At 54.9% G+C, this 12,160-nt stretch overlaps 2 protein-coding genes across 4 annotated transcripts in view; both read left to right on the forward strand.

The window, feature by feature from the left end:
* BORCS8 (BLOC-1 related complex subunit 8) overlaps positions 1 to 4,998 on the forward strand; it is a 14,046-nt gene extending 9,048 nt beyond the window's left edge. The window contains exons 4-6 of one of the 3 annotated variants that reach the window (XM_039228090.1): positions 1,731 to 1,841; positions 3,412 to 3,487; positions 3,816 to 4,998. In XM_039228090.1, the coding sequence (XP_039084021.1) occupies positions 1,731 to 1,841; positions 3,412 to 3,445 (145 nt within the window). In that variant the 3' untranslated portion in view covers positions 3,446 to 3,487; positions 3,816 to 4,998. The other 2 variants (XM_039228091.1, XM_039228092.1) reach the window with 2 other exon arrangements.
* The window catches only part of LOC120229248 (myocyte-specific enhancer factor 2B-like), a 25,854-nt gene continuing 17,166 nt past the window's right edge, over positions 3,473 to 12,160 (forward strand). The window contains exon 1 of the mRNA XM_039228086.1: positions 3,473 to 3,487. The gene's annotated coding sequence lies outside the window, so the exon portion shown is untranslated. The remainder of the gene's footprint in view (positions 3,488 to 12,160) is intronic.

Here is a 12,160-nt window from a genome sequence, read left to right on the forward strand (position 1 = left end):
GCTCAGCATAACACCCTCAAGGTCCATCCATGTTGCTACACATGGCCAGATTTCATTGTTTCTCATTGCCATGTAGTATTCCATGGTATAGATAAACCACATCTTCTTGATCCATTCGTCCGTTGATGGACACTTAGGCTCTTTCCATGTTTTAGCTATTGTGGAGAGTGCTGCTATGAACATTGGGGTACATGTGCTCTTATGCATCAGCATTTCTGTATCCCTTGGGTAAATTCCTAGCAGTGCTATTGCTGGGTCATGGGGGAGTTCTATTATTAGTTTCCTGAGAAACCTCCACACTGTTTTCCAGAGGGGCTGTACCCGTTTACATTCCCACCAACAGTGTAGGAGGGTGCCCGTTTCTCCACATCCTCGCCAGCATCTAGAATTCTCTGATTTGCTCATTTTAGCCACTCTGACTGGCATGAGGTGGTATCTCAGTGTGGTTTTGATTTGTATTTCCCTGATGAGGAGGGATGCTGAGCATCGTTCCATGTGTCTGTGGGCCATCTGGATGTCCTCTTTGGAGAAGTGTCTGTTCATATCTTCTACCCATTTCTTCACTGGGTTGTTTGTTTTTCGGGTGTGGAGTTTGGTGAGTTCCTTATAGATTTTGGATATTAACCCTTTATCTGATATGTCATTTACAACTATCTTTTCCCATTCCGTTGGTTGCCTATTAGTTTTGTGGGTTGTTTCCTTGGCTGTGCAGAAGCTTTTAATCTTGATGAGGTCCCAATCATTTATTTTTGCTCTCGATTCCCTTGCTTTTGGGGATGATGACACTTGTATTTTTACTGTGGATATTATGCTGGTGACTTGCTGGCATTATCAAGGCCCTGAGTGACCTGGTAAACATTTCACTGTTGCACTGTTGGAAGGGACATTTTCTTTTCTTTTCTTTTCTTTTTTTAACATTTATTTATTTTTGAGAGACAGAGCATGAGGAGGGGAGAGGCAGAGAGAGGGAGACAAAGAATCTGAAGCAGGCTCTAGGCTCTGAGTTCTCAGCACAGAGCCTGATGTGGGGCTTGAACTCACAAACAGCGAGATCATGACCTAAGCTGAAGTCGAATGCTTAACTGACTGAGCCACCCAGGAGCCCCAGAAGGGACATTTTCATTAGACATTCATGAGTGTGGCACCAACACCAGAGGTTAGCACAACTTTGCAGTGGTGTCCCCCTGGTTAGTTGTGAGTTTGGTGAGTTCCCTCTAAACTCACCTCCAGAGCTCTGCACAGTTGAATTGATAAGCTTCCTTCAGAGGCAGGAATAGGTTATCTAAGAGGCCATCTTTACAGGCTTACAGCTTCTTTAAAACATCAGGCGGTCTAGCAGCAGGATGTAAAAGTTGCATCTAGGGGCGCCTGACTGGCTCAGTCAGAAGAGCATGCGACTCTTGATCTTGGGGTTGTGAGTTCGAGCCCCACGCAGGTGTAGAGATTACTTAAATGAATAAGTAAAAACTTAAAACAAAATTGCTTCTGACCATCAGGCGCTCTGTCGCATAGATGTCATCTAGGCATGGCAGGGAAGTCTAAACTTTAAACCCCCGATAAGCCTTCAGGGAGGACCACAGGATCCCCAGGGTGCCTGCTGAGCACTGAGCCCTTGCAGGCCCCCTGCCAGCCTCTGGTTGGGAGGATAAAGGAACAGGCACGGGGCGGGGGGGGTGAGGGGGGCAGGGTAAAGTGGGGTGGTGCCAACTGGGTCCATCCTCCTGTTTCAGCGCTGTGAAGAGCCTTGTTGACAGCAGCGTCTACTTCCGCAGCGTGGAGGGTCTTCTCAAACAGGCCATCAGCATCCGGGACCACATGAATGCTGCCGCCCAGGGCCACAGGTAGCTCCAGGGACCACCCGCTCCTGCTCTCAGCCCCCTCGCTGTAAGGACTTTGCTTCTCAGACAAGAACTGCTGCTTCTCACTCCTTAGACAACTCCCTTTCCTCATCTCATGGTGTCTGGTGGCTTCCTCTCGTCCTTTGGTGTCTGTAGCGGAAGCGTTTGGCCACCCAGCACCCAGGTCCTGAGCTCTGCCGTATGCCCGGCACCGGGTTGGGCACCGGGTACGCAGCGGTGCCCAATACACATGTTACGGGGAGGCACACAGCAGCCCGGTAAACGTGGAACAGATGAGCATTTCAGATGTGTGAAGGAAGGGAAGGGAGGTAGGGAGCCTCTCCGAAGAGGTGGGAGCAGAGTCCTGAACACCACGCAGACGGAGGTGACCTGGGGAGGGGGTTCCAGGTTGGACAGCGGTGGACAGAGGCTGGTGACCTGGGTGTGTTGGAGAAACATCTAGGAGGCGAGTGTGGCTGGAGGGGGTGAGCACGAGGGAGACAGAGCCCGTGAGGCTTGCAGGGGAGGGTGCCTGGAGCCAAAGGAGGCTTCGAGCCAAGGACCAGATGGCCTTAAAGTGAAAAGCACTTACAGTTCTCGCACCCTGGGGAGAGAGTTTTTGTCATCATTTACATTATAACTTAATAAACATGCACTTGGGCACACGCGCACATGCTGTACATTGTAACTCTCCTTTGATGTACGTCCGACTCCTGCACTTGGGGGCATGCCTGGCATGCCTGGCCCCCTCTAGACGTTTAGAAAGAGGAAAAAAATCTGTTACTGCTTCTGAAAACTGAGACTCAAGGATCGTCAAAAACAAAAAATCCTGGTGAACGTGTAAGAATGGACGTGCAGCCATCTTCTTGCAGAGGGTAGCATGACAAGGGTCCATCTGGGCTCGTTTGCATTGAAGAAACTGTCTGGGCTTGGCTGCTCTGCTGTGGGTTGGTGCAAGCTATCGGGGCTAGAGTTTACCGGGTCGTGTCACACACAGCGCCCCATGCACGGTAGGGCCGCAAAAAGCCAGAGCTTTTACTGTTTTTTTTGTTTTGTTTTGTTTCGTTTCGTTTTGAGAGAGAGAACGTGAGAGAGTTAGAGCAGGGGAGGGGTGGGGCGGAGGGAGAGAATCACAATACACACTGAGTGGAGCCTGACATGGGGCTCGATCCCACGACCACAAGATGATGACCTGAGCCAATATTGAGAGTGGGGTCATTAACCGACTGAGCCACCCCAGTGCCCCCATACCTTTTATTTTTAATTCATGGTTTCCCAAGTGCTGTAGATGCCTTGCTTGTGCCTGCTTCTGAAAGATGCTTCTAGCAGCTTAAAGTGCTGCTAACACTTCTCTTGGCAAACCCTGCGGGTTTGAAGTGCCCAGTCCTGCATGAGTCCTGACCATGACCTCTGAAGTGGGCGTCTGGTCCCATTTTTACAGAGGATGCCCTGAAGGCTGAGGCCAGGGGTCTTAGGGGCCTGGAGGGTGACCCAAACCCATCTCCAGCCTAACTGAGCACACCTGATGGCCTCTGACATTGGCCTCAAGGACGCTGCCCATGTTTTGTTCCAGCCCCGAGGAACCACCCCTGCCCTCCTCAGCTTGATTCCGGAAGAAACTTGGAGGTGCTTTGGCTCCTCTGGCTCAGGTCAGTGCCGAGTGGGGTCGTGAGCCTCTGTAGTCTGTGCTCTGAACTAACCCACCCTCTCAGTGTCCGAGAAGGGATCTGCTTGTCTAACCTTTTGGGCTTTCTCCCCGGGCTTGTAGGACGCTTTCAGCAGTGGGAGGCTTCAGCGTGGCAGGGACCTTGAGCCCTCTGCTGCTCAGGATGTTGTCAACCCGTCTCCCTCGTGCTCTCTGTGCCAGCCCCCTGCCCCTTATCCAGGCCACAGGCCCTACCTCGATCCCAAGTTCCCCCTGCCAAGACAGAAAGGGGAGCTCACGTTTTGTGGCTTTACTAACACACATTCTCTCAGGCAGAGCCCAGCATGACGGCTACCCACCCAGCTTAGGAATCTTCGCTCCACTGCTGACCTGCTGTGTGACCCCGAGGAAGTCCCTCTCCTCTCTGGTCTCTGCTTTTTCCCTTCTGTCAGAGTGGTTCAGCAGGCAGCAGAGGGTGCTGCTGCCTAGTGATGTGTGTTGTAGCAATTGGCTACTGCTGCATGACAAACTATCGCCAAACTTAGTGGCCGACAACCCCAGTCCTTTGCCTGCTCACAGTCCTGCGACTTGGGCTGGGCCCGGCTGGGCAGTGTCCTGGGCTTGCAACTCTCTGGCTCTCATCAGACTTCGAAGGGGCTGCATAGGAAGAGGTGGCCTTGCTCACACATCTGGATCTTGACCCGTGCCGTCGGCTGCAGGGGTCCCGTCCTCCTCTGCATGGCCTCCCCAGCAGGCCAGCCTAGGCTTTTCCTGGTGACCGGGTGCCAAGAGGGCAGCCCTCATGTACCTATGCCCACCTCACCTCTTCTTGCTTCATACTGCGGATGCTCCATGGTCAAGGCCAGCCATGCAGCCAGGCCAAGACCCTGATGGGAGAGGACTGCAGGAAGGCGTCAGTACTGGGAGGTGTGATCGACCACGCGAGGAGAGCATGGCACCAAGAAAGGCCTGGCACATTGTCACTCTGTGCCCGTGTAGGGCAGAGCCCGGCAGAAGGGAGGGATCCAAGGGACTTCCTGAGCCCTGGCTGTTGTAGTTCCCAAAGCCCTGCCCATTTGCCAGGTACTGCGGTGGTGCTCTGTGCCACAGAGCAACAGTCTCCAGAGACCAGAGGCAACGGAGTTGATGTGTATGCAGTTAACCTGCGATGTTCAGTTATTAAGCACCTGCTGTATACTAGGCTTAGCTCTGTGGCTGGGGTTGGTGAGGAATCCCGCCGGATGTGGGATTGCCTAGGGAGTGTCTGGGAGGGCCTGGGGCAGGAGGGGCTGCCAAGAGGGTCAGCAGCCCTCCCCCCCCGTGGTCCACACAGTGTCGCCCACCAGCCCCGGCCCACACCCCGCCACCTCCCCACCCCCATCTCTTTGCCCTGGTCACTCCCAGCACCCAGCCTCAAGGACAGCGCCCTGATGCCCCCCCCCCACACCCTGTGTCGTCTGCTGTCCCTCTGCTGCCGTGCCCCCTTGAAATAAAATTCTCTGTGGCTTCTCCTGATCCTGCCTTTATCCCTGCAGACCCTGCTCCCTGCCTCCTCAGAATTGTTGCCCCATTGCCCTTCCCGGAGCCTTCCACCCCCACTTTCCCCCCAAACTGCTCCCTGCAAGGTGATTGGTAACCTTTACTGGGTCGAGTCACAGTCTCCCCTGGCCTCTGACTTCACCTGCCTCTCCAGTCCAGGGCCTCTAGCACAGTCCCGTTTATAGAAAAGGAAACAGGCTCACAGAGGTCAGGCGTAGTCACCACCCTTGACCAGAAGTGTGGGGAGTCCTGCCCCTGGGTGTCACCTCTTCCCCCATCCCACCCAGCACCTCCTGTCTCAGGTGCCACCTCGTCAGGGTGACCTTGCAACCCTGAGGATCTCTCGGGCCTCTCCCTGACCCTTGCCCCTCACTCCCTGGTCCCACTACAGCTAGGCCTTTGGACGCACCTTCATGGGGTCTGGTAGGGACTGAAGACCAAGCAGGTGTGGCCAGCACATTCCTCTTGCTTCTGCTCAGCGCTGCCTCTGGGCCCCTCTGCGAATGTCTGGAGACAAGGCTTTGCTGCCTCTGGACTCCTGCCTGCCCCCCATTCATCATGGACACGGTCATGGTCACAGCCCCCCAGACCAGTAACTGCCACCCTGTTAATCCTGAACAACCACCCACAGTGTGCCTGGAACTATGCTGGGGGCTTTGCAAGGCTCGTCTTCTCATCCTTCATCCTCAGGCAGCCCTGTAAGGCAGGTGTCACCCCCAAATACAAATGCGGAGAGAGAGCCTTTGAGCGGTGGCATGACCTGTACAAAGTCACACAGCAGACTCCAGACTGGCTTAGTCCTAGCTGTGCCTCATGCTGTGTGACATGGGGCCTAGAGCTGGGTCTCTCTTGGCCACCTTTGCTTTCTTTCTTTTTTTTCTTCTTTTGAAGATGACTACTGTTTTTTGAACATTTATTTGTTTTTGAGAGAGAGCATGAGTGGGGGAGGGGGGAAAGAGGGGGAGAGAGAGAGAGAGCGAGAGAGAGAGAGAGAGAGAGAGAGAGAGAGAGAGAGAGAGAATCTGAAGCAGGCTCCAGGCTCTGAGCTGTCACCACAGAGCCTGACACAGGGCTCGAATCCACAAACCATGAGATAAAGACCTGAGCCAAAGTCGGATGCTTAACTAACTGAGCCACTCAGGCGCCCCTGGTCCTCCTTTTCTCCATCTGGATAAAGAAGCCTGGACTGGACCTTCTCACAGGCTGAGGTGGACATTTGTGTACCTGCCTGCCTGGTCTGCATTCTGTCTTGAGCAGAAATGCCCACCCCAGGCTCAGGCCATATGGAAAAGCCACTTTTAATTTCCGGTGTGGATGTGGGACACTAGCCTGGCCAATCACAACCACCACCTCCCAAGTCACAAAGATTGGGTAGAGATGAGCATGTGACCTGGTGAGAGGTCTCACTCAAGAATTTTGCTGGGAAGGCTGAGAAAGTCATGGTCTTCCCACTAGGGTTGTTGAGCTAGGCAGATGGAAGGGGAGATCAAGAACACTGCATGGAGTCCTGGATCCAACTGTACCGGACACTGGTAAATTTTGATTATTCAGTTTCACTGGTCTCTAACTTACTGTATTTGCCAAAATTGCCTTGAGTCCATTTCTGCTGACTGCAGAAAAGCCCACACTGACCCCTGTGAATTTCAAGCCTGGAAGATCAGGGTCCACTTGGTCCACACACCTCCAAGGCCCCCTGTGTGCCAGTGCCATAGCCAGCACCAGATATCAGGACGATCAGAATGGAGTTGGTTGAATATAGTCCAGGTGAGTCCCAGGCCGATTGCTCTGAGAGCATCTCCCCACCCCTCCCTTGGTGGTGTGAGTGGTTGGAAGAGAGAGGTGGCAAGGGTCAAGGGTACCCTATGGGAGAGAGGGGGTCCTGTGGAGGGGCCTGAGAGAATAGGAGGGGGTTCATGGACACAGGAGGTATGGAAGAAGGATCACCTCCCACTGCCAGGAAATAGGAGTCCATTCTTTCTCCCCTTTCTAGGGTGTATTAGGGGCCTACTGTGCCGCCATCATGCCTCCCCACTTAACCCCAGCTCGGATTGTGGGGAGGGAGAATCCTCCGGTCCACCTGATTAGAGGCTCTGACTGGTGTGTGCTCCACCCTCCCCAAGTCACTCACTATTTGCCCACTCTGAAGGCACTCATTGTCTCTCTGTCCTTCCACATGTCCATCAAGCAGTCATTTATCCAGCAAACATTGACTGCCCTCTGTTGGCCAGGCCCTGCAGAGGATGCCCTGGTGAGCATGACGGGCTGGCTCTGTCAGACCTGCAGGACAGAAAGGCAGCTAAGTGAGGGGATTGCATATTTTCCAGGGGCTGCCTTGGGCTGTTCTTGTGCTGTGAGCTAGTAGGATGCAGCTTTGGGGTGCCCCAGACCCTCCTAGGGCTCCCCATCACGCACAGCCCCTAGGTGCAATCTCAACTACTGACTAATAATAGTCTTCTCCATTCGAAGATCAGGACTTTGGACTGAAGACCCCTCACGACTCCAAGTCAGAGGGCTCTGAACTTGGCTGGCTGGTTTATTTGCATTTTATTTGCCTGTCCATCCCACACTTCCCACCTAGAGAACGCCCACGCCCGCTGGGCCACCAGGGGGCGCAAGAGGCAAAGCCTTGGCCAGGCCTCCGAAGTGGTCATTGTCCACTTTCCTGGCCGGTCCTTGTGGATGCATTGTAATCCTCCATCCCTTTTCACCCCATACGCCCTCACCCCCATTTTTCAGAGAGTGAACTAAGATTCCATGAGGCAGGATTCCCCAGCAGGACCTTGCACCTGCCCCCATGTGCTCCTGGGCTGTGCTGGCAGCCTCCCTTCCTCACCAGGGTGGAGGTGTGGGCACTCCCAGCCCCGACTCAGTAGCATTTGCTCCCAGGAAAGCCCCAGAGACAGGAGGTGGGGGAGGCTGGGAGAGAGGCAATGAGTTCCCTGTGCTATGGGGCATTCAAGCTGGAGCCTAGCACCCAGGAAGGTGGGGATGACCTGGAAGTGATCTTGTGGGTCACCCTAGTCTCTTTCAAATCTGTGGATGGGGTAAAAGGAGGCCACATAGGGCACTGACTTGCCTCTAGTTGGTCCACAGTGGTCAGAATGGGAATCAGACTTCAGTTTTGGCTCTTTGTCCTTAGCCAAAATCTAAGTTCTGGTTTTTATTTCAGGCCTGCTCTATACTCCCAGAGGGGTTCTACCACTGGGAAACCCCTTCCTAGCTCTGCCACATCCCCCAGCCAGGTCTCCGAATGCCTCAAGCTTGGTCCCTATGCCCCTCCATCACCCAGACCCTCTCCAGGGCTCTCCAGTTCTTCAAGAAACCCTTGGAGACACCCCTTTGGTGCCAGTACACAGGAGACTCCGCCCAGGGGAGCCTCCAATGTGGGGGGAACAGAGTCAGACAGACATCTCCAACCCCCTGGGTCAACACTGGGCTGGAAGGAGGGATGGGGGTAGAGAAACCCCAAATGGAAGGAGGGGGCATTAAAGGTGGGCCTTGAAATGATTCTAGCCTCCAGGAGGAGGGGCTGCTATTTTCCCCACTTTCACATGAGCAAATAAGCTCACAGTGGTGCCGTGACCAGCTTGAGGTCATGTGGTGAGTGGGAAACAGAGCCGGGATGGGGACCCAGGCTCTCCAACCCTGAGGCCCTGCCTGCTGGACCACACTGCACGTGCCATGAAGGGTTCATCAAAGCCTTCCCCTTCTGACACTGTGGGAGAGGATCTAGAGGAAGGGGATTTGGGAGAAGCAGCTTTTCCACCTCCCTACCTTCTCACTCCTGCCCCCCCCCCCCCCCCCCCCCCCCCCCCCCCCGTCCTCCGGGCCCCCTTCCCAGATCCTCTCTGTGGCCCTGTTCACTCTCTTCTCCCCCTCAACCCTCCCTCCTCCCCTCCAGCCTCTTACTCTAGCAACTAAGGGTGTCCCCTCAACTGAGAAGACTGAGGTAGGGACTTTGACTGCCCTGATAGGGGATGAAGTTTCACATGGGGTGACACAGCCAGTGATGGGGGAGGGTACAGGACAGGGACTGGGGTAAAGACAAAAAGGAGGAGCTGTTACAGGAAACAGAGTACAAATGATAGAAGACAGAACTGACCAGGGTGGGAAAGGGACATGGGGGGGGGCAGGAACACAGGAGGGAGTCCTAGTGGTGGGAGGGGCAGAGGGAAGGACCCATGGTGAGGGGGGGGGCAGGCCCAGCCAGCTCAGATCAGACAGACCCTTCCCTACACACCCTGGCTGCTCCCAGAGCTGCTCCAGCTGCTGCCCTCACGTAACCAGAGCCTGCCTGTTGCATCAGAGGCAGGCGGGCAGCCACGGGTAAACAGAGCAGCCCTCGGGGGGCCCGGGGCTCCCCAGCCACCTCCATGCTCCCCAAGCCTCGTTCTATGCCTTGGAGCCCAGGCAGAAGCCCCCATCCTAGCCTGGCTTCTGTGTGTCCTTGCGACACCTGGGTGTTTGGTGTTGGGCACTGATGTAGGGGCAGAGGCAGGACCCCTGGACCTTATGCCTCTGTGAACCCTAGTTTATGTCCAAAGATGAAAGCTTTACCCAGATTAGGGATCCAAACTGCCCATGTCACAGATGGGTAGATTGAAGTTTGAGGTAGAACCCCAGTTCCCTGCCTCAGTGTCCCCCACACACTGACATCTCTACATGCTCCCCACGGAATCCAAGATTCTAGCTAGATTCCCCTGTTGTCCTCCAGGAAGGTAGGTACCAGATAGCCGTTGCAGCCCACCTGATTCCCCATTTTATCTGCCCCAGATCGACCCCCTCCTCTCTTTCTCCTAGCCTCCCTTTGGATGCCCAGGCAATCTACTTCTGCCCTCTTCTCTGGCTCCATTTCCCTTATGTCCCCCACCAAAAAATACACCGTGCCTCTGCATCTTTGCAAGTGCTGTTGCCTCTTGGAAAACCCTTCTCCCAGTGGCAAACTCCTGTTCATGCTTCAAAGCCCTGTAAAGTGCCCCCTCTTCTGGGAAGCCCTCCCTGACCCTTCTAGCCCAGTCCTGACTCCCCAGAGCCAGGGGAGTGTGTGGCAGCTCTGCCTTCTCCAGACTAGAGGTTTCTTCACGATTACACAATCCAAAAGTCATCTTCACTCTGTAATTCTTTTCACATTGATTCATTCACTAATTCTGCTCTGAATTCCCCCCCTCTGGGCCTAGACCTGTGCTGTGGGATCCCACGGAGGGAGTGGATGCAGAGGTCCCAGCTGGGGTCTAGTCCTGGAAGCCACTCCCCCTTCACACAGCTGACCTTTAAACTGGTGGAGGGCACCTAGAAGCCGAGGGGTCTATTGCCCTCCGGTCAAGAAACGTGAGGCACACATCTAGCTACAGGAGGCACAGATGAGCGGGCCCACATAGGCGGTCCCAGAGCCAGCTTTCTGCAATCCCTCCATTTGGCTGAGAGCAAGGATCAATGCTGGCTTCGAGAAGGGTTCCCTCTCTGGGGCCTTCAGGATCTTGGGTCAGAGTTATATTTCGTTCAGTTTAGAATAAGTCTAGAGTAGGGGCTAGCAGTGGTCCAAATTAGAGACAAGGTCCGAATTAGCGCCAGGGTCACAGTAGTAAGGTCACAGGCGCCCAGTGAGGGTGGGGGAAGTCTGGCGGGTCTAATCCAGCCCGCTCTCCCGTCTCCTTTCTTCATTACACGCCCTCCCCATTTTGGCGTCTTCCGGGGTCTGATTCCGAATCCCCAGAACTCCCGGGGCGGGGCCGCGCCCAAGTGCCCGCCCACCACGGCTCGCGAACGCGCCTTCCATACAAATAATTCCCATCTCACCCAATCAGCTCCCGAGGGGGCGGGGCCGCCCGTTCCGATGGCACCTGTGGCCGCCCTGCGCTCCGAGCTCTGTGCTGCTGCCGCCTGGCTGGTACTTGAGCGTCCAGAGGGCCCAGGCCCAGCAGGTGCGTGTCGCGTCGGGCCAAGGTTTGTGTGGTGTCCTTAGAACGGCATCTGTGGTTCGGGTTGGGTTTGGAAGTCCCAGTGTGCTGCTGTGCGCTGGAGAGTTGTGTATCTAAGAGATGCGCGTCCTAGGATGTGAGTCTGAGAGATTGTATGTCCTGAGAGGCTATGTGTCCAAAGGGTGTGAGTCTGAGGGCTGTGTTCGAGGGGGAGGGTGTGTCCAAGGGTTGTGTTTCTGAGAGGTCGTATGTCCAAGGGGCATGTGTCTGAGGGTCTTGGTGTCATTTGGGGAACTGTGGGGCCATGAGCCCCTGTATGTCTGGTCTGTCAGCTGGAGTGTCCTCCTCTCCTGGGATGCTCCCCTTTGCCTATCCTCCGAGCCCCCGTACACAACCCAGTGCCTTCCTGCTATGGCTGTGCCCTTGTGTATCACTGCCCCAAATCTGCATGTGGCATGACCATTCATGTGTGCCTGTGACTCCCATGACCCTCACCTGCCCCGTGGGATTTGAGCTTCACGAAGCGAATGTGGGGCCTCAGCTGGGCCCACGGGGTGCCTGGATAGCTGGGGGCAGGGTAGGGGGTATGGAGCCCTGGGTAGGAGATCACAGCTGCCTGGGTTGCCTCCTTTCCTGTGCCTCAGTTTTCCCATCTGGGAGATGGGTATAAGAACAATAGTCATAGCCCTGCGAGACTGTCAGCACATGACAAGCTGACATAAAAGTGTTACTTTCACAGTCATGCTCCACCCACCCCTCTCTGCCTCTCTCGGGGTCCAGGGCTACAGACAGGGACGACCGATCTACCTGGCTATCTTCAGTCTCTTTGTTGCAGACTTCTTGAGGAGTCAGAAATAGCTGAGGCCTCATCCTTGTCCTGGCTTAGAATCCCCACTCGGAAAGGTCAGGACCTCTGGACATTTGGCATCCAGTGATAAGAACTCTCAGACTATTGGAGTGAAAGAAACTGGGTTCAAAACAGTATTTAGACTCAGAAAGGCAAGTGTGTGGGATTTGATTACCAAGATCAAAGGGGCTTTGGGAGAAGTCAGCCTTGCTCTATCCTGTCCCCATGCCTGCCTACCACTACCTGTCTGAGTCAAGGAGTGAATCTTGGGTTTCAGGGAATGGGATTTCAGAACATTTAGGGCCCAGGAGTTTCAGCTGCAAGAGCTGGCAGCTGCTTATTTGGTCTGAAGCCCCCACTTTGCAGGGAGGGA

Source organism: Hyaena hyaena, unplaced genomic scaffold, assembly GCF_003009895.1.
Source record: "Hyaena hyaena isolate Hyena2069 unplaced genomic scaffold, ASM300989v1 scaffold_30, whole genome shotgun sequence".
Taxonomy (NCBI): Eukaryota; Metazoa; Chordata; class Mammalia; order Carnivora; family Hyaenidae; genus Hyaena; species Hyaena hyaena.